The sequence below is a fragment of the Dermacentor variabilis genome, chromosome 9 (genome assembly GCF_050947875.1).
Source record: "Dermacentor variabilis isolate Ectoservices chromosome 9, ASM5094787v1, whole genome shotgun sequence".
NCBI lineage: Eukaryota > Metazoa > Arthropoda > Arachnida > Ixodida > Ixodidae > Dermacentor > Dermacentor variabilis.
In genome coordinates, this window is record NC_134576.1 from 154,209,713 (window position 1) to 154,234,114 (window position 24,402).

The 24,402-nt window shown below is 45.3% G+C and overlaps 1 protein-coding gene across 4 annotated transcripts in view; it reads left to right on the forward strand.

Moving 5' to 3' along the window:
• Grip163 (gamma-tubulin complex component 6) overlaps positions 1 to 24,402 on the forward strand; it is a 525,896-nt gene that overhangs the window by 451,180 nt on the left and 50,314 nt on the right. For all 4 annotated transcript variants that reach the window (XM_075670058.1, XM_075670059.1, XM_075670060.1 and 1 more), the window contains one exon: positions 10,816 to 10,948. In XM_075670058.1, coding sequence (XP_075526173.1) covers positions 10,816 to 10,948 — 133 coding nt within the window. The remainder of the gene's footprint in view (positions 1 to 10,815; positions 10,949 to 24,402) is intronic.

A 24,402-nucleotide genomic window follows, 5' to 3' on the forward strand; every position in this document is an offset into this window, starting at 1 on the left:
AGAAAATCTCACTTGTGGAAAAGTTCGGGCCTAATACTAATGATCTTGCTATCACTTGATAGAAATAGCTCATTTTTAAAATATATTTGCTTCTGTATGCATCTCTTTTTATTCGTATTTGAAAATGTTCTACTCGATTTACAATGGACTTTATCATTTTTCTTTTTCAAAGCTATTTTATTTGCTGTGCATTTTACTATCCCCTACCTGCAGTTTTCTATTTTGAATAAAATAAACACTACTCCTTACTATTCAAACTGAATTAAGTTGTTTTTTTTTTAATTTCACTTGAGAGTGACAGCATCAGGTGACGTGGTGTCAGCTTGTCTTAACATAAAATAAAGTTCTGTGTCGCTCAGGGACAACCTGTAAAACTCAAGCAAATTAAAATGTCCACTTGGTAGATACCCTGGTATGGCGTCACCACTATTTTTTCACGTGTGCTTGGACCGCTAGGCTCTCTCCCAGATAATAGACAGTTTTAGTTTAGCATATGCTATGCATTATAGTATAGAGCACACTAAGCAGAGCATGTTTTTTACAGTTTTAGCTGGCCTGCGAGATCTTCGGATCTCAGGGGCCCTATGCCGTCATTGTGGCTATCTCCTGACTAGCAATAGGTGGCACTGACATCTCGAATGTTTCTTTCGTTAGTCTTCGACTTGTTCAAAACGAGAAGCAATCTCAAAAACACCACAAGGTTATCCATAATACTCTGTCTTCGAAGCAGCCTGAGACTATGCGAAAGCCATTTACACAGTCATTTGCTAGGAACGAAGTGCATTTTACAAAAGCAACGCCAAATTCAATTCGAAGCAGGCAGCTGGGACCACCGCCATGTTTCCCGCAAACTCTGCAAACCACGCAAAGACGCTGATGCTAAAACTGAGAAATAGCGTGCGTATGCTGTACGCTATGGGTCGGTTAGCGTTCTGCGCATGCAGAGTGCTGACCCACTATTTTATAGCGTATGCTAAACTAGAACTGTCTAATGGTGCCCTGGTTCTGATTTCCTTGAGCAATGATTGTGCCAAAGATACTAATACATGGAAAGGATAACCTGCCGCTGTGAGCCTGCGTGTTTGCTCCCAAAAGCTGTCAGCAATGCTATGATGGCACGATTTTTGTAACACATTTTTGTAGCAAGACTTATCTATGGCTTGTTTTACGACTTTCGAATGTACAAATTCAAATGGCAAAAGAGGCTTATTTGCATGCAGTTTGTATTGCCAACAACTTGAGCCCAGACCTACTTTTAAGTGAAGAAACCTAACTGATCCACCGTCTGGCTCTTCACTTGTGATCACCAATAGCTGCAGATACTCCCTGAAAATTCTTTCTTGTGTGTCAACGGCGACTGAATCTTGTTTTCAGCATTTTCCACTAAAGCTAAGTAATCGCCAACAGACCTGAACACACAAGCAACCCGTGAATTCATTAGGCGCTCCTCCAGGGTTCTGTCAATGTTGGCTAGGAACAAGTAGCTCAGAATTGGTGCAATAGACAGGTGGATGGCCCTGCTTGTAAAGGTTTTTTTTTTTTTTTTGTTGCTCTCCTTTTTTGAATAGCTTCCTGTATTTATTCCACTGACAAGAGAATAAAACTATAGTTGCAAGTACCGCTCTGCGTTACTCTTCTGTGTGTCTTGTCAAAATGTTGTGCAATCCAACCTCTAATATGCTACACCAACACGCCCAGTCTTCAACCTTGGTAATGCACTGTCATGTCTATTTATACAAGAAACTGGTGTACCTCAGGGAGGTGTACTCAGCTGCATGCTCTTCATCGTAAAGATGAACACACTCCGTGCCTCATTACCACTGGCTATTTTTTATTCTGTTTAGGAGGACGACATACAAATAGGTTTCAAGTCTTGTAATCTCGCAGTGTGCGAGAGACAGGTGCAGCAGGGTTTAAACAAGTGTCCGAGTAGGCAGACAAAAATGGATTTAAAATCAGCCCCCTCAAAAGTTGTTGCATTCTTTTTACAAAAAAAGAGAGGCCCAGGTTCCAGATTCTTTTGTAGAACTCTGTGGACAACAAATACCTGTCAACAAAGAACAAAAATTTCTAGGAATTATATTTGACTCCAGGCTTACTTTAATTCCACACCTAAAATATTGTTACGTGTGGAAAGACACAGACGAAAGATGCTATTTGCACGCTATTTACACTGGAGCCAGGCAGCCATGCTGACACTCGCTCGTGCCAAGGGCACCGACCAACTTCTTTGTCGTTCTCGCGGTGGCTCGTCTTTTGAGCATCGCTCAATGATATCGTAATATTACCCCCCGGAGGCAAAAGCACCGTCATGGTGCTGTTAAATATCCAAGGTGCATGGAGAGTTGTAGAGCTTGAGTCGGGCAACATGGACAATGTCACTGGTTTTCACAGCGGAGGACATAGTGGGCGTGGCTAGAATGATTTCATAGGTGACATCGGTCACTTTGCGTATCACGCGATATGGGCCTGTGTAACAGAAAAGCAGTTTTTCACAAAGGCCGACTTTATGGGATGATGACCAAAGCAACACAAGGGTGCCTGGCACAAAATGGACACCACGGTGATGGAGGTCGTAGCGTTGTTTCTGCTTGTCTTGAGACACTTGTAGACGAGCGCGCGCAAGTTGGCGAGCATGGTCAGCATGGGCAATTGCATCACGGGCATAATCGCTAGTGGAAGCTGTGGTGGACGGAAGCACAGTGTCCAGTGGTAGCGTCGGTTCGCGGCCATACAAGAGGTAAAACGGGGAAAAGCCAGCAGTTTCGGGACAGGAAGAGTTGTATGCAAAGGTAATGTAAGGTAGAGCCAGGTCCCAGTCACGGTGGTTGTCTGAAAAGTATTTGGATAGTATGTAAGGGTGCGGTTCAAACGCTCAGTGAGGCCGTTCGTTTGGGGGTGGCAGGAGGGGATAAATTTATGCTGTATTGAGCAGGCACGCATGATGTCGTCAGTTACTTTGGTGCGGTGCGGCCGCGGTCTGTAAGCAATTGACGCGGACCACCATACATCAAAATGATATCATGTAGGAGGAAGTCCGCAACATCAGTTGCACAACTGGTCGGAAGAGCACGGGTTACAGCGTAGCGGGTCACGTAGTCCGCCGCAACTGCAACCCACTTGTTTCCTGATGTAGATTCCGGAAATGGGCCGAGAAGGTCCAAGCCGATACGATGGAAGGGCTCGGCAGGGATGTCGAGCGGCTGCAGGTAACCAGCGGGGAGCTGGGAAGGCTCGCGTCGTTGGCAAAGTTCACAAGCGGCGACGTAACGTCGTACGGAACGGGCAAGGCCCGGCCAGAAAAAACGGCGATGTACACGGTCATAGGTTCGAAATATGCCGAGGTGTCCTGCCATTGGTGCGTCGTGAAGCTCTTCTAGAACGGTGGAGCGGAGGTGTTTAGGTACTACAAGCAGGAACTCAGAGCCGTCCGGATGAAGGTTATGACAGTACAGAGTACTGTCGCGGAGGACGAAGAGGCGTAGAGCAGCATCGGCCGGAGAGTGTTCAAAACGGTCGATGAGTGCTCTGATGTAGGGGTCACGGCGTTGCTCGTCGGCGAAATGAAGCAGCTGGGATACAGAGAATATGCAAGAAGCACTGGCAATATTGGAGGAGTCAGAGTCGTCAACAGGGTGACGCGACAAACTGTCAGCGTCTTGGTGCAGGCGGCCAGACTTGTACACCATGGTATATGAAAATTCCTGTTGCCTCAAAGCCCATCGACCAAGCCGGCCTGTAGGATCTTTTAGCGATGTGAGCCAGCAGAGAGCATGATGGTCAGTGACTACGGAAATAGGGTGACCGTAAAGGTAAGGACGGAACTTTGCAACCGCCCAGACAACAGCAAGGCATTCGCGTTCCGTAATAGAATAGTTGCGCTCCGATGGTGCTAGGAGGCGGCTCGCATAAGCAATAATGTGATCCTTGCCACGCTGACGCTGGGCTAAGACGGCACCTACGCCATGACCGCTGGCATCTGTACGTAATTCTGTAGGGGCATCAGGGTCGAAGTGGGCAGGAATGGTTGGTGAGGTTAGAAGAGTGACAAGACGAGAAAAGGCGGTGGCTTCTGCAGTACCCCATGAAATTTGTACGCCTTTCTTCAAAAGATCAGTTAGTGGCCTAGCATCAGGGTCGAAGTGGGCAAGAATGGGTGGTGAGGTGAGAAGAGTGACAAGACGAGAGAAGGCGGTGGCTTCTGCAGTACCCCATGAAATTTGTACGCCTTTCTTCAAAAGATCAGTTAGAGGCCTAGCAATTTTTGCAAAATCTGGAACAAAACGACGAAAGTACGAGCACAGCCCGAAAAAACTTCGAACGTCTGCGGCTGTCTTCGGAACCGGAAACTCTCAGACAGCGCGAGTTTTGTCAGGATCAGGCTGTACTCCGGAAGCGTCAACGAGATGGCCCAGAAGAGTAATTTGTTGGTGGCCAAAACGACATTTGGACGAGTTAAGTTGCAGCTTCGCCTTTCGAAATACATCAAGTATATTGTGAGACGCTCAAGGTGAGTGTCGAACATTGGCGAGAAGACGATGACGTCGTTGAAGTAGCAGAGTCTTGTGGACCATTTGAAACCTTGGAGCAAGGAGTCCACCATACGCTCAAAGGTGGCAGGGGCGTTGCATAATCCAAACGGCATTACTTTAAATTGGTATAGGCCATCAGGTGTGATGAACGCGGTTTTTTCTCTGTCCATATTGTCAGCAGCAATCTGCCAATATCCCAAACGAAAATCAATAGATGAGAAATAGCTAGAACCGTGCAGGCAGTCAAGGGCGTCGTCTATACGTGGGAGCGGGTAAACGTCCTTTTTTGTAATTCTGTTCAGGTGACGGTAGTCTACACAGAAGCGCCACGTGCCGTCCTTCTTCTTAACCAACACCACAGGTGACGCCCAGGGACTCGATGAAGGCTCGGTGATGTTTTTATCGAGCATTTTGTTCACTTCGTCTTAAATTACTCGGCGTTCCGACACACAAACACGATACGGTCGTCGGTGAATAGGCGCAGCATCGCCAGTAAGAATGCGATGCTTGACCGCGAGCATCTGGCCTAAAGGGCGATCGTCAAAGTCGAAAATATTGCGGTAGGACGATAATACTTCGCAAAGGTCTTCAGCCTGCGTAGAGGACAGGTCCGTCGCAACCATTTTCTTCATGTTGGGATCGACGCCCGAGGCTGGCACGAGGGGCACGCTAAGCTCGTGAGAAACATCGGTTGATAAGGCTGCCACGTATTGGTCGCCGAGAAAATCAATAGTGGCAAGGCAAATACCTTGCAGTAGAATTTGCTTTGCCAATCCAAAGTTACAGACAGGCATGCGAGTGTGGTTCGCAGTAATAGTAAGTATACCGTGAGCCACGGTGACGTCATACTGTATTGGGATGTCAGGCAGAGGAGTGACGAGGTACTCGCCATCAGGAACTGGTGGGAAAGACAACAGTTCAATGTAGGCTATGGACTTTGGCGGCAGGCGAAGAAAGCCGGTGGAGTGTAAGGGGTAGTGGGGGGCGTCAGAAGGTTCTGCGAGCATCTGCAACTCAAGGTGAAGGGTACTGGAAGAGCAGTCAATAAGAGCAGAATGGGTGGAGAGAAAATCGAGGCCGAGAATAAGGTCGTGGGGGCAATGAGCAATTACGGTGAAGAGGACAGGAGTGTGGCGGCCGGCGATGCTGACTGACACATGCCGTACACGTGCCGATGATAGGCACAGTACCGCCATCCACAACGTGGACGACGCGTGTTGACACTGGGGTGAGGAGCTTGTTCAGTCGTCGTCGGAAGGCAGCACTCATAATAGAAAGATGTGCTCCTGTATCGATGAGTGACGTGACAGGATAGACGTCAACGTCAAGAAGGTTTCGGTTAGTAGGTAACGTGAGCAGAGGATTTGAGGGCAGGGTCGACAACACAGCTTCACCTCCAGAAGCTGCAGTGCCTAGTTTTCCGGCTGGGTCTTGGAGGCGATAGGCAGCGAAGAAAAGCGGCGGGGTTGGGGCGAACGAGACTGGTGGCGTCGAGGTGGGCGCGAGCGGCTGTAGCGAAGGTTTGGTGCAGGGGCTTCAGCGGTGGTGGGTTCATGGCGGGTGGCATAGGGTACAGAAGGTCCAAAGGTGCGGGAATAAGTGGCAGCGTAAGGCCAAGGAGGTGGTGGCCATCGGTTGCGGCAGTGATGGGCGACATGGCCGATGTGACAGCAGTGGAAGCAGATCGGCCTGTCATCAGGGGTGCGCCATTCGGATGGGTTGTGGCGAGATGTGGCAAAAAAGGACTTCCGGGGATGAGGAGGGCCGCTAGATAAATGGGGAATGCTGGGTCGAGACGTGGAACACACGGTGTTCAGACCCATGTTTTCAAATTCCTGTCTGACGGCGGTCTGAATCATCGCAGTCGTGGTTGCTGGCGGATCGGGAGGTGTCGTGGAGAAGGCTGGCGAACAGGTGGCCTCGAGTTTGCGGCGAACAATACGGGTGATGTCGTCACAGGTGGGGGTCTGACGCGGTCGACCCTCACATGTCGACGTAGCAGCAGTGTTGGGTAGCTGCGCAATGTGGTGTGAGATACAGCGGCTCTTACCCTGTTCAAGGCGACGGCATTCTTTTATAATGGCGTCGATAGTCGAGACGTTGCCGAAAACAAGCAAATTGAAAGCGTCGTCGGCGATGCCTTTTAGCACATGTGCCACTTGTATCTGCTTCGGACATATTATCGTCAGCTTTATGGCATAGAGCCAAGACGTCGAGGATGTAGGAAACGTATGGCTCTGTAGATGAATGAACACGAGATGCAAGAGCCTTTCTCGCGCCAGCCTTGCGCCCAATGGGTTCACCGAACAGTTCCCGTAGCTTTTCTTTGAAACTGTCCCAACTGGTCGTTTCATCATCATGTGTTTGGTGCCACACGCATGGGGTGCCGCCGAGATAAAAGATGACATTGGCGAGCATAATCGTTGGGTCCCACCTGTTATTAGCGCTGGCATGTTCATAGAGCTTGATCCAGTCGTCGACATCCTGTCCCTCCAGGCTAGAGAACACACCTGGGTCACGATGTGGGGCAACCATGACGATTGGAGCAGTCAGACAAGCCAAAGCTGTTGCAGAGGTGGGCTCGTCACCGGGAGGCATGGTGACATGCTCGGTGTGCCGACCACTTCGGAGTTCCGTGGTGAGGACGGGGATCGCTGACCTCCACCAGAGATGTTACGTGTGGAAAGACACAGATGAAAGATGCTATTTACACGCTATTTACACTGGAGCCAGGCAGCCAGGCTGACACTCGCTCGTGCCAAGGGCACCGACCAACTTCTTTGTCGTTCTTGCGGCAGCTCGCCTTTTGAGCATCGCTCAATGATATCGTAATAATATATTAAAAGAAAATGTCTAAGAACAATGAACTTACTGAATATTCTATCCCACACAACATGGGGTAGTGACAATAAGTGTTAAATGAATCTTCACAAGAGCCCAATTCAGTCACAATTGGACTATGGTGCCATCATGCTGCCCTGACCACGCTAGAGATGCTAGATCCCGTCCACCATCTAGGTATCCATTTAGCCACTGGCGCTTTCAGAACAAGCCCTGCCGAAAGTTTATGCGTAGAATCAAAGGAGTGGCCACTTCATTTGCAGAGAACATATATCAGCTATATAAGCTTCACCTGTTTTCTCAAAGTGCACTCTAATCAGCAACATCTGTGTTCTACAACCATTAACGACTTGACGTGTGCAACGCTCTTTCGTAATCTACCCTCTATGAGACTACCTTTCTCACTGCATGTGAGAGAACTTGGCAAAGAAATAGATGTAGGTTTTTTACCAACCGGGAAAACCGGGAATTCTCTGGGATATTGAATAGTCTGGAAATACTCAGGGACAACGCAGGGAATTTGTGCTTCTATCAGGGAAAATGAACTGTAACTTTATTGAAAGGGAATGGAAGTCGCGCTAATACTCGCTTCGAGTAACAGAGGGATCGTAACGAATCGTCTTTGACGCCCTGTTGTCGGCTGGAGGAGTTGCCAATGTACAGTCAACGACAGATTTTCCAGACGCCCGATTTTCGGAACATGCACCATAATTCGGATGCCTTCGTGGCACCACCACGTACCCCATAGAATCAATGTATAGAAACGTCAGAAATTTCGAGCAATAAGTTGTTAGCATCCTTACGGGAGAACTATCCCAACTTGGGAGTGTAAAGTGCTTGTATGCACAATCCCCAATCCACGACAGCCAAAGAGACTGTCTCGAGTCAGGCCCAGGGCGAATGAGCCACCCATTGGTGCTGCCCCATGGGGCACACAGATGTTTGCACTGTCTACTTTTGTACTCTGTGAATTTTTTTCATGTGCGATCTGTGTGTGCAAGGCTGCATATCACCGTCTTCCCAAGACGGGTACTGAAACTCTGCAGAACTGGAGTGAAATCGTGTTCATTTTCAGTTTTCATGTTGTGCGTTTTTCTTAAAATGGGGAAGCCAAAGATGTCATTTTCTATTGTGTAAATATGTCATCACTAAACATGTGTGTTACAATGCTAACATGTGTTCTTCTGTGACTCATGGCTTACTTTTGTTGCAAGGAGAGCTAGTAGCGCATTTTCCTTTCAAGGGAGAGGTGATGTGGTATCCTGTGTTGGCTTCTGGTTTCGGTTTTGGGTCGTTTAAGTTGCCTCCTGTTTCCCCTCGCAGAAATAAAAATTCATTCTTTGTCTGGTCCCCGACTGAAGCAGTCTGGCTCTTTCTTGAGGCGCTGCGCACCCCGGCCATTTAGGCCTCATGCCGTGGAACCTCCGGCCGGCCGCCCCGTCGAAGCTACAACAAATATGCTTGCAGGCAAAATCACTGCTGCCTTCTGCTGCTGCCCCGGCCACAGATCTGAAGCCTTTCCTACGAAACAAACTGCAAAGCCACTGGCAATGCTTGCGGGATGCTGAAACGAGCAATAAGCTTCACATGATTAAGCCAAAGTAATGTTTCTGGCCCTCAATTATGAAATCAAAAAGATCAGATGTCCTATTCTGTCGTCTCAGAATAGAGCACACATATGGTACTCACAATTTTTTATTGACTGGCAGTGAACCTCCAACCAGGTGGTAAATGGGGTGAGAGGCTTACTGTCCTCCACATCCTCGTGGAGTGTTGGGAAGCCAAAAGAGAGAGAAGGAAACATTTTCCTCTAGCATACCGCTATTTTGTCCTTCTGCATCCCGTTATGTTTCTTGGTGAGGAACTGCTCTCTAACACCAAAGCTGTCCTAGGTTTCTTGAATGTTAATAGCCCAATAGTTTTGTAGTGCATCCTTTTTCCAGAGGATGCCGCTGTGACAGTAGTCTTTGTATAGCACACGCCTTCAGGTCCTTGCACTTGCACTTGTACAAGGCAGTAGTGCTTTTTGGAAATTGTTTTCCTCTGACAAATTTTAGTACATCGTAATTCTGTCACAATGTATCTTTCGTGTCCTCAGCATATTTCATAGCCATTACCATAATTTTATTATATGTAGGTTTTACGCACTTTACAGCGATGGTCTTTTAGGCCCCTTTACAGCCCCGTTGCTTTCATTGCTCGTAATTCACCGCTTCACTTCGAACTCATTACCACTGGCCTGGCGCTCTTTGGTCTTATTGACCCTTGTGCCACAAAACACTATATTCTTGATCAGTTTTATTATGAATATATTTACGCACTTCTCAGCCAGTATTTTTTAGGTCTCTATACAGCCATGTTTCATCCACATACCAATATTCATTATTCATTTACCCATGACAGTCTATTACCATAGCCCTGGCGCTCTTTGCCCACATCTGGCCCTTGTGCCAATTAACTCCAATAATCACCGAGCATCATCATGCTGGAAAACCATCAATACCAGGACCAATGATCCACCCTTGAGCAGCGACATTGTAAAATAGCCTGTGACTGTGCAACAGGCTTAGTATGCCAAAACTCCTTACACAAGGTTCCAAGATACAGACAAATCATCTGAGGCTTTAGTGTAGAAGAGGTGCCTGAAAACTGGGCTTGTGTCCTCGAGAACAGTAGACACTGCTGCAGTATTGGCTGTACTTTAGTTCATCGAGGGCACAGGTGGCATCAAAAGCAGTTTTTGAGAAGCTGGAGCTGGAATCTGGAGAAACGACAAAAAAGCATGTTGAACAAATGAATAAGACAGGCATTTCACATACGCAGATAATGGCTTTGTCAACAGCTCTACAACTGTTGTCGTGGCACACACATGCAAGGACACATGGCACTTTTTTTATTTTGCATGATACGAGTAAAGCTTGGAAAAAATAATTATGAAGAACAGAAATTACAAAGAAAATGACTGAGTGAGATGATTTAGGAAACAAGAAAAGATTTCGCATTGGAAATCATGCGCTCAATGCAAAAATGAAGCGTTGTTTAATTAATATTGACTAATTACCCACGTAATTAATGCAAAAAAATATTCTGATTGTGGGAGAGGCTGAATGCCAGTGCTTTCATGATTGTATGTTGTGCCAGTGTTTTTTGACAGCTTGGTGAACATTAGCAGGGTATGCATGCTGTAAAGCCTGTGCAGGTGCTGAAACACAGAACAATTAATTCCATTACCCCAGTTACCAAAAGTTGATCCACATTCTTATAGTATTTTCTCCAAAACGTTGATAGACTACATCACCATAAGAACTTCTAATCTGATTGTGATACATGACTGCCTAAATGCAACAAAATTAATGATACTTGAGCTGGGTTTAGCACCGTGCGATGTCCTACCATTTGAGGCTGAGCAGTGAATAACGGGTAATCATCATGTCGCCTTCAGGTGGAGTGGCCGCTGAACGTGGTGATCACTCGGGCTTGTCTGCTGCGCTACAACAAGATATTCCGCTTCCTCCTCAGCTTGAGGCAAGCCTTATGGGCGCTTTCAGATATCTGGAGCCGTCTCAAGCCATCTGGTGAGCCGCTGTCGTCTGTCTCTGCTAAACATGAAAGAATGTACTGATGTGTTCAGTTAGAATGTTGATGCATGTCTGCCGGCCCCTTTTAATTTCACCAAAAAAAGAAATATTTTGCTGTCCAAGTCCCCTCAACCACAAAACCAATCTTAGTTTTGCGAAAAACATTTTGCCTTCGGCAAAAAAAATTCAAAACTCAACACTGAGCCGGAACCAGTTCCTTGTGAATTGCTTAAAGAGGGGATTCCTATGAGATTGCAGAAAAAATTTGTTGCAGCTGTGGGTATGAAAAATTTTGGTGACATACTATGAACAGCATGCATTAATAAAGTGTTGTTACCTTGCAGTGTTGGTGCTTGTGGTGAAAGACAACAATGGCAGCTACACATACGGCACAACGTGGGCAATAAGAGAGCTCGAGGGTCATGCAGAAGAAGGGAAAGAATCGAAAGACACTAGCGTACGGGCAGCTGCGACCACAAAGGCCGTTAGAATGATCCGAGTGAGGTTTGTGGAACGAGTCCTGAGAGAGTTTCGTGGGTGTACTACTGGGCATCTTCGTGACGGATCGTGAGCTGTTGAGCCAAGGTATTACCCACGTCATGTGCCTGGCCAGTTCCTGTGCTCTTAAGTTAATGTTCTACCAGTTATCCTGAGCCATCACCCAAGCAGCTCGTCATTGCGTCTCCGCCACCACTCCAAGCTGCCTCTGCCACAAACGTTGTGCTTTGGTCAACGAAGATTGCTACCAAATGTGAGCAATCTGAGCTGGGCCATATGCCGCGACGGATCCCGCGCGTTAGTGGGTGAGTGACTGGAACTCTGCGATATGCCGTGTCACAAGATTTCACATGTTAATAGATAATCTCAATCTGTGCTAGGGAACCTTGTTTGTATCTGTGTAAGAGTGCAGTTGTAATTATATGTCCGCCTGTTCTACCTGTCCGATTATAGCCTTTGATTTTTTCCTCACCGCATGTGAACAAAGTGAGGCTTTCAAAGGTGTTACGAGAGTTTAGTCCTGTCGTGGACGACAAATAATGTAGAGTAATAACATGGACAGTCATGTTTGTTTGAAGGCAATAATTGGACATGTAGAATAGGCGGACATATATGTACAATTGCACTCTTACACAGATAGGAATAAGATTCCCTAACACAGATTAAGATTATCTTTTAACATGTGAAGTCCTGTGACACGGCATACCGCACAGTTCCAGTCACTTGTCCACTAACGCACGAGATTCAAGCGTTACGGCATACGGTCGACCTTCTTTTACTAAAACACAACATTTGTAGTGAAAGCAGCTTGGAGATCAACCAGGTCGGCAGTGGCAGTTATGCAATGACAAGCCACTTGGTTGGTGGCTCAAGATAACTGGTAGTACAGGAACTGGATCCAAGAGCACAAGAACAGGCCAGGCACAGGACACGGGCAGGACCTTGGCTTGATAGCTTGAGAACCATCATGAGGCTGCCCAGCAGTACACTCTGGTTGCCTTCTCGGGATTTGTTTCACGAACCTCACTCAGCTCGTTCTATCAGTCTTCATGGTCGCAGCTGGCCGACCCTCATGCTCTCTTGTTGTCTGCGTTGTGCCACATGTGCGGCTGCTATCATCGTGTTTCACCAGTGTTGTTATCATAAGAAAAGAATCGTATATATGGCACATAGTTCAGTAGTGCTCAACTTCTAGATTTTTTTGCTCTGCATGTACTATAAAAGTCGGAATTTTCATAATTTTCCAGAGTGCTGCCACATATTTGGTTAACAAGTGCGCTAAATGTAATTTCCAAGAGTGACATCCAAGGCTAACCAAAAATGCTTAAAAAGTAAGGGCATGTCTATATAAAAATGCACTATTTTGAAAATCAATTTAAAAGAGAGCCATCTTCGATCTTCTTTAAGCTCTCCAGAATTAAAGCCAGGCACGTCACCTAACTCACTCTGTAGAACATGCTGCATTATTTTTGTGAGATCGGAGATATAAAGCCAGAAAAGTGGCCAAATTGACATTAACGCTCTAAATATGGAACTGAGTGGGCGTGTAGCTATAGTTGCCAGGGTCATTATTTTTAGGCCCTAAATGGGCTCTGTTGTAGTCGGGAAACGACAAATTGACAGAAAAAAAGAGAGTTGATTTTTAAGCTGACACATTAATTTCTCCAGGGTAATGAATTCCAGACAGTTTCACCTAAAGGGATCCCGCCCGTGTTGTCTTTATGTGTCTTCCTTCTGTGCCTGTTAAATTGTGGCAAAAAACATGTCTTTTAGCAAGCGCCAACTAGGCCAACAAGCAGTTCTGTTGTGACCCTGAAATGATTTTGATGCTCTTGTACAAACATACTGAGTCGTTAGGGTAGGTGCTTCTGATCATTAAGCAACACACTTAAGTGCTCCGCGTAAAGCATGTTATTTATTATAAGGTCTTCAAAGTGAGCATCGCTACTGATCGCAGTGGCACCACTCCCCTGAGTTTTCAGCCGCCCCATTCCTGTTGAAGCATTTGGCCCAACTGACATCAGTTGGGTGACTGGCTACCCAGATTGCGTCATCGATAATTTTTCCAACTTCGTGGGGAACAAATGTTGTTCATAACAATTGGATGGTTGGTTAATTTGTTTCTGTAAAAATTAAGTAACAGAAAGAGAACATGCAATGACGATTTATCACTACACTCAAACACTTCCGGCAGACAATAAGTGTCGTCTGCTTGTGTTACAATGTCCTTCATGTTGGCGCGAGCTGCATGTTCAGTGTTGGTCTCAAGCTTTCTTTTCGAGAGCGCCATGAATCACCCTTATTACATTGTGGGCTGCAGATCTAGCTGTGCGAGGCGGTGCGAAGAGGTAGCCACCATAGCCATATGGCTTATTTACAGGGTGTCTACCAACCGGGAAAACCAGGAATTCTCAGGGATTTTCAATAGTCTGGAAAAACTCAGGGAATTTGTGCTTCTACCAGGGAAAATTAGCAGTAATATTATTGAAAGCGAAAGAAAATCGTGGTAAAGCTGTCTCGAGTAGGAGGAGTTACCAGTGTTTAGTCAACGACCGACTTTCCGGACTCCCGATAATTTGGACGGCTTCGTGGCATCACCATGTACCCCATACCAAAAAAAAAAAAAAAAGAAGAAAAATAAAGCTAGGCCTTATAGAGCCTATGTATAATAACGTCTGAAATTTCGGATGCAAGAACCCTTCGCCATCCGATTTTCCGGACTTCTTGCCGTTATGGCAGGTCCGAAACGGCATTAATAAAACCACCACCACCGCCACCGTTTTGATTACCTCGTCGCTGCTCGAACGCTCTCGCACGCAGATCCGCTGGCAGCCGTAGCCACCACCGCAGCAACGCTAGGCCTAGCTGCTTCTACGTTCGCTATTAAGCTTCTTGCCGTTCTGTGCCGTGTTTTTCATTGAAATAATTCGCCGCTATCAGCAATGGCACCTACTCCGCCTTTGTGGTCCTCGCGATTGGCTTCGAAGCTCGGAAAGCACGACCCGTTGCATAATGCCAGTTGCCGAAAGTCAGCTTTGCCTCACTACAGCAATATTACGCGGAAAAGCGTGCGCAAATTATTGCGGTGAAGCTCAACAAGCGTGGGAAGGGGCAATTGTCACGGGACACGCGTGAACCCGCTGCCTTTTGTCACAGGATGAGCACTGATGTGCCTAATACTGGCAGGCCTTCAGAGCTTTGTCTGATGTTCTGCGTCAGTAAAAGACATGCAGTGGCGTACCAACTATTTCTAGTATGTGTGTGTGCGTGTGCGGGGTGGGGGGGGGGGGGGCAAACCACAGATGGTCTGACCTTTCGTTCTCTCTCTCTGTGTATGTGTGTGTGTATGCGTGTGTGTGTATATATATTTTGCCAATTACTATTACAATAAGTGAAATAGCCTGAAATGCTTCTGTTTTTAACCGTTTATGCCACTTCTGTTTTAACTGTTTATGTTTATTTAACCGACAGGGACCTATTTATCAATCACACATGGTGAACCATGGTGGCCCGAAAAATGAGCTGAATTTGCATTTATCTCTTGCAACTATATAACATCTCAAGATGTGACTGGGGCAAAAGGCAATGAGTGCACCCACAGTGGTCTCGGATCGCGCCCAGTAGCAGCAGTACACCGTACATAAAAAGGCACATTTGCTACAGAGAATTTAAATTATTCAACAAAGAATTTTACTTGCTGTTTAAGTCTACAAAATAAATGTATGGCTAGTTTAGGTAATAGTACTGTCGAGGTTATAGGCGATGACGTACAATCAACATAAATTGCTTGCAATATTCACACATTAAAAAATGTGGGCTCGCCATCTCGGCCCTAGACAATGGACATCCAACGAACCTGTTAAAAACCCCGACTACAACTGCTGAGGGGGTATGCAATGCTTTAGTACTTTATAATGCCCTCCCCACCCTTCCCACACACTCAATTTCCACTAGATTTGATATCTGTTGAGTTCACAGTTATTCCAGGGCAATGGGATAAGTTCTTTGTTCGCAAAACGCATTCATAAAGCTCCAAATAGCTTACATGCTTAATATACTAAAAATATCATAATTAGTTCTTTATCTTCGAAGTTTGCCTTCATATTGGTGATAATGCGCCGTTTATTTTCGCCAAATATAAACAACATGTATTGTTTAGTTCATGGAGGACATCGCTGAAGCAAGGACGGAAGGTGTTATGACACATGAAAATAAGGAAAGAAAAATGATGGCTCATTATTATTTGCGCTTTTTACCGAACCAGGAACGTAAAAATTTTGTCACATATTGCAGTTACAATGGCCCCCCTCCACTTACCACAAGATATGAACCTGTTGTAAACTATAGCTATGTCGGGACACCGAGAAGCATATTTGATAGCGGCCATATCACACACTCTAATGCTTGTATAAGAAAATTTTTACAAAAACTGTATTTGATCCAACCACTTCACACAGGAAGTTTCCATTGGGCGCCACCAATTTTCGCTAAATTTGGTCTTGGCGGCTTTTATAGTGCTGCCAGAGCAGCGGGCTCAATTCTTTCGCTCTCGTTAGGCACGCTCAAACACACTGGAGTGCTTGCATACGTAATTTATTACGAAAGCCATTTATTTGGAACTTCACCTCCACTTCACCCTTTAATTTTTCCTTACAGTCACCAAACCTAACGAAGCTGCCTTCTTTAGTTCAGTGAGAATACCAGCCGAAACTAATATATCACGTATGACAAAGTAAGTACAAAAGAATGAGGGTTCAATGATTGTTCGTAACGCTTCTCAATAACCCAGAAATATTAAAACTATGCAACACATTCCACTTGAAATGCTGCCTATTCCTTCAAAGTATAAAGTATCTGAAACTCTCTTGGGACAATAGCAGTAACGTGATAATTTCGAACACTTGTTCACTATTATATATTTGATGTTGTATTTGATTAACATGCATTTACCATCGCACATAAACTTGGTAAACTTGGCGTATTTCTCCTCTTCGCACAATTTTATCTCAGTTGTTATTGTAATTATGCAAGCGCAGCAGTGTAAGTCTTACACCGCTCGTAAAACAAACTAATGAGGCTATGGACCACTTGCATACCTATTCTACTTGAAAATGTGCATTTAACCCACCCATTCATTGCCTACACCTTATACATACCATGCCCCTAATTTCCCTTAGAAATAAACAAGATGGCTTGTTTAGCTCACCAAGAACACCGGAGAAACACACTGCGAATCTCGTAATTTCCCCTTCGGTCACGGCATAACATTTGCGAACGCAACTTATTTTTGCCCTTACGGTGAGGTGCTTACAAGGAATAGACACTGAACATTAGGCTTTCAGTAAATTGCACATTCTGCTTTCTTAAGGTACACCCATCCACTTCTCAGTGAAATGTATCTCTTCAAACGACCGCTTTCACGAAGGCATTGCCCTCTTTGACGTTTCTTCCAAGAGGGTAATGCCTTCGTGAAAGCGAAGTGGGGGTTTCGGTAGTAATCGCAAAAGATTATTTCTTCCGTTGTTGTAATGCTTGGGCCCAATAATTAACCTTTACAAGTAATTTGAGCAGATGATTCAATATATTTATTGAAGAAACGTAGTACGACTCACTTTACAATTAATGAATATAAGTTACTATATTAGTTACGTTAGACGATCTTATCGTTACATTCAAACAAAAAATATCGGAAGCAAAAGCCCGCTTCTTCAACACTACATTACCTTCGTTTATGGCGCATGACCCTCACAAATTCTGGCGATATTTGTCAGATGAACGAGAAAAAATAACGCAAATCAAAATCTCGGATCATGTTATTCAGGACCCTGAACACATTGCTAAAGAGATGAATAACTTCTTTCAGACAGTTTTTACGAAACATGCTACAAATGCAGCTTTAACACCTTACGATGTCAAAATACCAATGAAAGAATTAACTGTAAGTGAAGAGGGTATACTGTCTCTATTGCATAAACTCGATCTTAAAAAATCTACCGGCCCCGATCAAATTTCTAACTCATTCTTAAGTCGATACGCAAGTTGGACATCAAAGTATCTATTTAAAATATTCACTCTTTCTCTTCAAACATCAGTGCTACCAGACGATTGGCGCAAGGCTGCAATAATTCCAATACATAAATCGGGCTCGAAATTAGATTTAAATAACTACCGCCCAGTGTCATTAACAAGCTCATGCTGCAAAATAATGGAACACGTAATATTTAAGGCCATAATAACTCACCTAGAAACAAACGAACTCCTATATAAACAACAACATGGTTTCAGAACAAGCCTGTCAACCATAACCCAACTAGCAGAGTTAACTCATGACATAGCTAACGTACTTAATAATGATGGCCAATTAGATGCAGTTTTTTTAGACTTCTCTAAAGCGTTTGACGTAGTTCCGCAGCAGGATTTAATCACAAAATTATCGGCTTTCGGTATTAGTAATAAAATAATATCCTGGATCAACAGTTTTCTAACCAATCGTAAACAGAGCGTTTCAATCGATAATAATCTTTCACAACCACTCGATGTCTACTCCGGAGTACCTCAAGGATCAGTTCTGGCACCACTTTTGTTCTTGATGTACATAAACGACATCCAGTTTTGCGTTAAAAACTCAATTCAGATGCGCCTGTTTGCTGATGACTGTGTCGTGTACACAGTTGTACACAACCAAGAAGACCAAATAGAACTTCATAATTCACTTCAAACAATTTACTCTTGGTGCAACACTTGGGGCATGAAACTAAACACATCAAAAACACATTACATGTCTTTCACAAATAAGAAACTCCCGCTTAACTTTTCATATTCGATCGGAAGGTCAACAATCAACAAGAGCAACCAGGTAAAATACCTAGGCATTAAACTCACGCCTAACCTTAACTGGGAACCTCATATTTCGACCATGTGTCAAAAAGCCATAGGCAAACTTACCTTTTTAAAAAGGAGACTGCGTGCAGCACCACCACACCTCAAACTAAACGCGTACAAAACACTAATAAGACCATGCCTAGAATACGCTGATCTAATCTGGAGCCCTCATCAAAAATGCCTTATAAATAAAATAGAACGCATACAAAAATTAGCAATTAGGTTTGTATATTCGGACTACAAAAGGCAGTCCAGTGTCTCGGGTCTGCTAGCAAGAGCTAACCTAAAACCCCTCTCGCAGAGAAGAGCAATTTCGCGACTAAAATTCATCTATCAATTATACCATGGTCATTTCCAAATAGCACGTTCTCATTACCTCCAAGATCCTCCAAAACGTTCAACCAGACTTAATCACTCCAAAACAATCTATCTTCCCCGAAGTCGCGTTAATGTTCACAAGCATTCCCTTTTTCCGTCAGCCATTTTCCAGTGGAACAAGTTAACTAACGATATTGTGTGTTGCAATAACATCGACTCTTTTATTAACTGCATTCAGTGTATTGACTTGTCATCGTGATTTTTTTTTTCATTGCGTCTCTGTACCACTCCTGCACGGGCCGTGAAGGGCCTGCAGTATATTCAAATAAAAAAAAAATATATTTACGATGGGTCACTATAAAATTCAGAGGCATTCTCCCACCTTGACTTGCCTTTTATATGGAGTATCCAGCAAATAGCTAATCTTGTAAAATATTTGCTTCTGTATGCACCTCGTTTTTATTTGTATTTGAGAATGTCTCACTATGAGATGTACACATTTTTTCCAATATATCTTTTTTTTCGCTGTGCATTTTACTAACTCCTCCCTTCTGTTTTCTTTTTGAATAAAATAAACACTTCCCCCTTACTATTCAAGCTGGATTAAGTCGTTTTATTTATTTTGTAGCATGCTTACTAGAGAGTGACACCATCAGGCGACATGGTGTCAGCCCGTCTCTTGACATAAGACAAAGTTCTGTGTCGCTCAGGGAATTTGGCAAAGGCACTCAGGGAAAACCTGGAAAACTCAGGGAATTTGGAAATGGCAACTTGGTAGACACCCTGATTTAGGCCAGCCAGCTATGGTTCCACAGGATCTCTGCAGCAGCTGATACCACGGCGGCCCAGGTTGATTGCCAACACGTTGTAGATGGAACATGGTTATAACGGCACGTTTTGAGGACAGGACACAGAAAGAATGCACCCAGGACAGTCGCCGAACTTCAACTGAGCTTTACTGCACAGAGCAAGTTCCAACCAACTAGTCCATCTAAGTCTGTTAACCAACGTGGTCTATTCTCGTGCTACATGCACGTGAGCCATCTTCTTCATCACCGGCTCTGGAGGCGATAGTCGGGCCACTACAGGGCTCCCCTTATAGTGCGAAGCACGTTTGAAATATGTGCAAAAGGCATGCATATAGAAAAAAGAGAAACTGCAAGCCTATACACATAAGTTGCAATTCGTAGCATCCTTCAGAAGTCCAAGTAAAGTCCGTGTTCAGGCCGTTGAGGGGAACAACGCAGAAAACGATGTCACCGAATGGTGACAGTGGTGGAGAACTGCGAGTCTTACTGTGCTTTGTAGTCCTTGCTGATTCATGCAGTATCACCATTTCAGCAGCGGGTACAATTGTACAGGGCAGCATATTGTGATGACCAGCAAGACCTTGGTCTCGAGATGGCGTGGTCAGTTTGGCCGCTGCTCGTTTGGTGCTTGATTTGCCAGTGCTTTCGTCAGAAGGGTAAGGAAAGCAGATGCTCTCGTTGTTGGTAGTGTCGGGTTCACAATCCGAGAGAGATGTACCAGGCAGCACTGGCAGTATAGGTTTTCAGAGAGACTCTGCAACAGTGATGCCGTAGTGCAAAATCATGACCTGCCGCAGGTGCTCGTAGATGCTCGGGCGTGGTAGAAGTCGGAACTCCATAAGAAGACCGTCTGGCAGCTCAGGATTTGTGTGGGGATAGCACAAGTGCTGGTCACTCACAATATAGAAGGGATACTCGAGCTGAAGAAACCGGATGGTATAGCTGCATCTGCAAAACTTTGGTGGGCCATGCATCCACAAGAGGTGCGAGCATAGAACATCGTAAGGGTCGCCTGCTGCTGCTTGCGGTGAAATCTCAAATGCCAATAGCATCAGGGTTGTGGTGGTACATGAAGGTGTCGCAAAGGTCCTGCTTGTGGCATCATCGTGCCTGCAAGAGGGAAGTTTGTGCCTAAGGGAGTCGGTGGGAAAGCCTCTGAATCCGTGATGAGTGAGGTGGCCCCGAACGAAAAGCGGTTAGCTTGTGGAAACGTCTAAGGAAGGAGATTGGCGGGCCATAGAATAGCCGAAAGCGCTTGCATTTGGCCCAATGAATTCTTTGGAAAGAGTCATTGCACAGCTGCCTTTGAGATTCAGAAGAGACTCGCGGACCAAGTAGAGGTTTGACGCTGGGGCTAGCGCATGCTGACGATCAGCACGGGTGGACACAGGCGACATGGGACAACAAGACGCAGAATGGCACGATGGTTCAAATGGTGAGAGCCGTTGTGACCGAGCGCTCGAGGTGGTGTAGTGAGCAAGGACAACTGCCCACAAGTCTTCTTAAAAGACGGGGCCTGGGGGTGACACCTAGAGCCTGGAATGCAGCCAGAGCCTGGAACCTTGTTGATATGGACGTGGCTGTCCAGCTGGATGGACCAGATGTCCGGCATGCCGATGCAGAATTCCCAGAGACCCTACAACTGCGGGACATCTGCCAGACCGCAGGAGACCACGTCACCCTCATCTTGATAGAGTCGGTGCATTTATGCTGGCATGGCTGGGCTTAGTCATCCAGTGTCACCGATTTGTAGGAGGCAGTGCGAAGACGTAGCCACGGCTTATTTAAGCAAGTCAGCCATGGTTCTGCGGGATCTCTGGAGCAGCCGATACTGCAGCTGCTCAGGTACAGCGCCAGCGTGTTTTATTCTCGTGCTGCATGCACATGAGCAGTCTTCTTCATCACCAGCTGTGGAAGCAATAGTCGTGCCGCTGCATAGTGATCAGTGACATGTCAAGCTGCAACATCGCGTCTCTTTGCAAGGCAACGTGTGAGTGGAGTGGCTGCAGCGCATCAGGCTGTCGGTACCCAGTCGGCACCAGTATCTACACATTTGCAGCCATCACTTCACATCGAAGGATTACTACAGTTGAAACTCGATTTAACGAAGTGGTGACCACACTAGAATTATTTCGTTAGATCGTGAAGTCGAGAAAATCGAGTAAGGGATTTTTCGGTCCTTCAAAATTTAAAACTGTAACGTAGTGACACCCAAAAGGTACCGCGGCATTGCATTTACTGTTAACCCATGCATGCACGTGTAAAAAGTCTGCGCTGGCAGCCCAACTACTGCGACCCCTAGTGCCATTTCGTATGTAAAAACGCTAGCGACTGCAGAGCCCATTGTTTCGTGCATGGGCACGGCGTGCAGCTTCATCAAAATACAGCTAAGGACGTGACTAGGGCGCCTAATTGTTTTAATGCGATAGAGAGTGCACGCTCGAAGAAAAACCCGTCTGCGTCAAAATTAGAAAGAAATCAGAGCTTTCTTCCCTCATTTATTTCTGGAAAAGCTTTGTTAAATCGAATTTAATGCAAACTAGTTTCGTTAATTCAAGTTGATAACAACATTGAACCTTATGAGTGCTTGCCAGGGAATGGAAATTTCTTTGTTAAATCAGGTTTAATGCAAGCTGGTTTTTTAATTTGAGTTGATAACATTGAACCTCACGGGTACTTGCCGGGGAATGGAAATTTCTTCGTTAGATGGGAAGCTTCGTAAAATTGCATTTCGTTAGATTGAGTTTTAACTGTACCACAATAAGGTTTGGCATTTTAGGGGATGAGCAGACACGCAAACGTTAACGACATGAACGAGCCACCTTGTAGCATAGAGCTCAACTAAACAGAGAACCAATACAGCAGTATTCTTCTTTGCAGCTGGTGTGAGTTTTTGGCTGGAGCATAATTATGAACACGTTGTCTTTTTAAATGTTTAAAATGTTTTACACTTGATTACAGCAATATTCGCTCTGTCTTTGGCTGGGTAAGCTCTGCGCCACAGGGTGGCGCTGGACTGTGCAGGCCAATCAGGCCACCCACGTATGTCTACGCTAAAGTTCCTTTAGCACAGTGGTAGTAGTATGGAGGGACTTTAGTTTATGCCTTCGCCCATCCACCAAAACACCCAGCTTGGCTGTGGTTACTGGAATACCGGACATGCTCTGCGCTGCAACAGAACGCTTGCAATGCACGCTGCTTGTATAGCTCTCTCTGGGGATTGACTGCCAGGTGGCTAGCAGTGAGATTGGAGAGGCTTCGAACACTAGCTTCAAGACAACCGGAACTAGACGACATGATTTCGCATCACAATGCAGAGCCAGTGAAGGCGAAACTTAGCCCCAATCACTCGGCGAACGAGTTGAGGAGAAAGAGCACGGCTAGGGAGGAAGGCAAATTGTAATCTTCCACAGATCTCTTGATATCAAATGCTTCACTTAAATTGGGCACTAATTTTTTGCTGTAGCTGTATCTTACATGTCTACAAAATTTGTCCAAACCATTTCGGGGACCCTTTAAAAAACCAAAACTGAAGTGCGGGAAAGTGTAACTGTCACACTTTCAGCAAATGCCCATGAGTGATATGCTGTTTGCACCTCACCATTGTCTGAATTTCAAGTGGGCATCCTTATCAAGCCACATGTTCTTCGCTGTGGGCTTGCACACTTGCCTAGTTTGGGCTCAGTGTATGGACTTGTCGCACTTGCTTAAAAGTATTGATCGTCTTGCTCATGGTCATGATTAATACGCTGTAACCACATTTATGCATCACTGACAGCATTTAAATTGATCTATTTATTCATTTATTTATGACCTAAATTCTGCGTTACAATAGAGAGGTTACAACAACAGCAACAACCAAGTGAAACAGTGCGCTGCATCAAAATGGTTCAGATCTGAATTAACACATTATCCATGTAACATAATGCACATAGTCTGGTTGTTACAGACTATAGTATATGTGTTATGAAATGGGGTGAAAAAAGAGACCCGGCTCATCGCTCTTGCCCGAGGCCACAACGAAGTGGCTGCAGTGAACAGACAAGCAAGGTCCATGATAGAGAAAAGGAAGGTGAAAAGAATAAGCGGGGAGTGCAGCTTGGCGCAGGGTCTAAGCTTGGTGCTGGCATAATTGCTCACTACACTGGTGAAAGGCAAGTGCACGCGATGCAATGCCACTGCCGATGCTGCTCTTTTGCCTAGGCAACCCACATGCAGCAAGGCAATAGGTACTGATGTGAAATTAGGCCCCAACAACACAGATGCATGCACGCCCATATGACATGCCAAGTTTGGCGGAAGTCATGTGAAGGTATATGTATGCCTGGTAGTGAAACTCCCACAGAACATACATACACTCCCATACATCCTGCAATGGTGGCTTGTGGAGGCACCGCAGTGCCATCTACATTTTGTGGGGCCAACTTCTTGGTGGGGAAAAAAAAAATCAATGTTTGCCATTCGAGGCTCATTTTACTAAGTCTCCCACTCCTCCAGTTTACATAACATTGCATTTACTATATACACAGAGCAACACAACAACAGTATAAGTGATGCATAAGCAAGTGAAAGTATTCACCACAACCTCCCGTCACAACCCAACATGAATAGCCTAACTGATCCATCTTTATTTCAAGCCCTCATTGTATAATGGCATGCAATAACGCCAGTGAGGTTTGAGAGTTTTTCATTAATTCTGAGCAGTGCATTTGCCCAGATTTTGAACTAGTGCCACATGCATGTGTCCTTAGTGACAACACACGTCTGTTATTTCGCTGTCAAGATAAAAAGAACACTACGTTGCAATAATCCACAAAAACCACACTTCCTTCTTCAATAGCACACCATGCATGCCACCTGTAGTTTTCTCTGGTACTGAACACAGCTAAAACACAATATTTAGTGAAGAGGCAACAAAAAATTATGCTACTGATCAAATCTTAT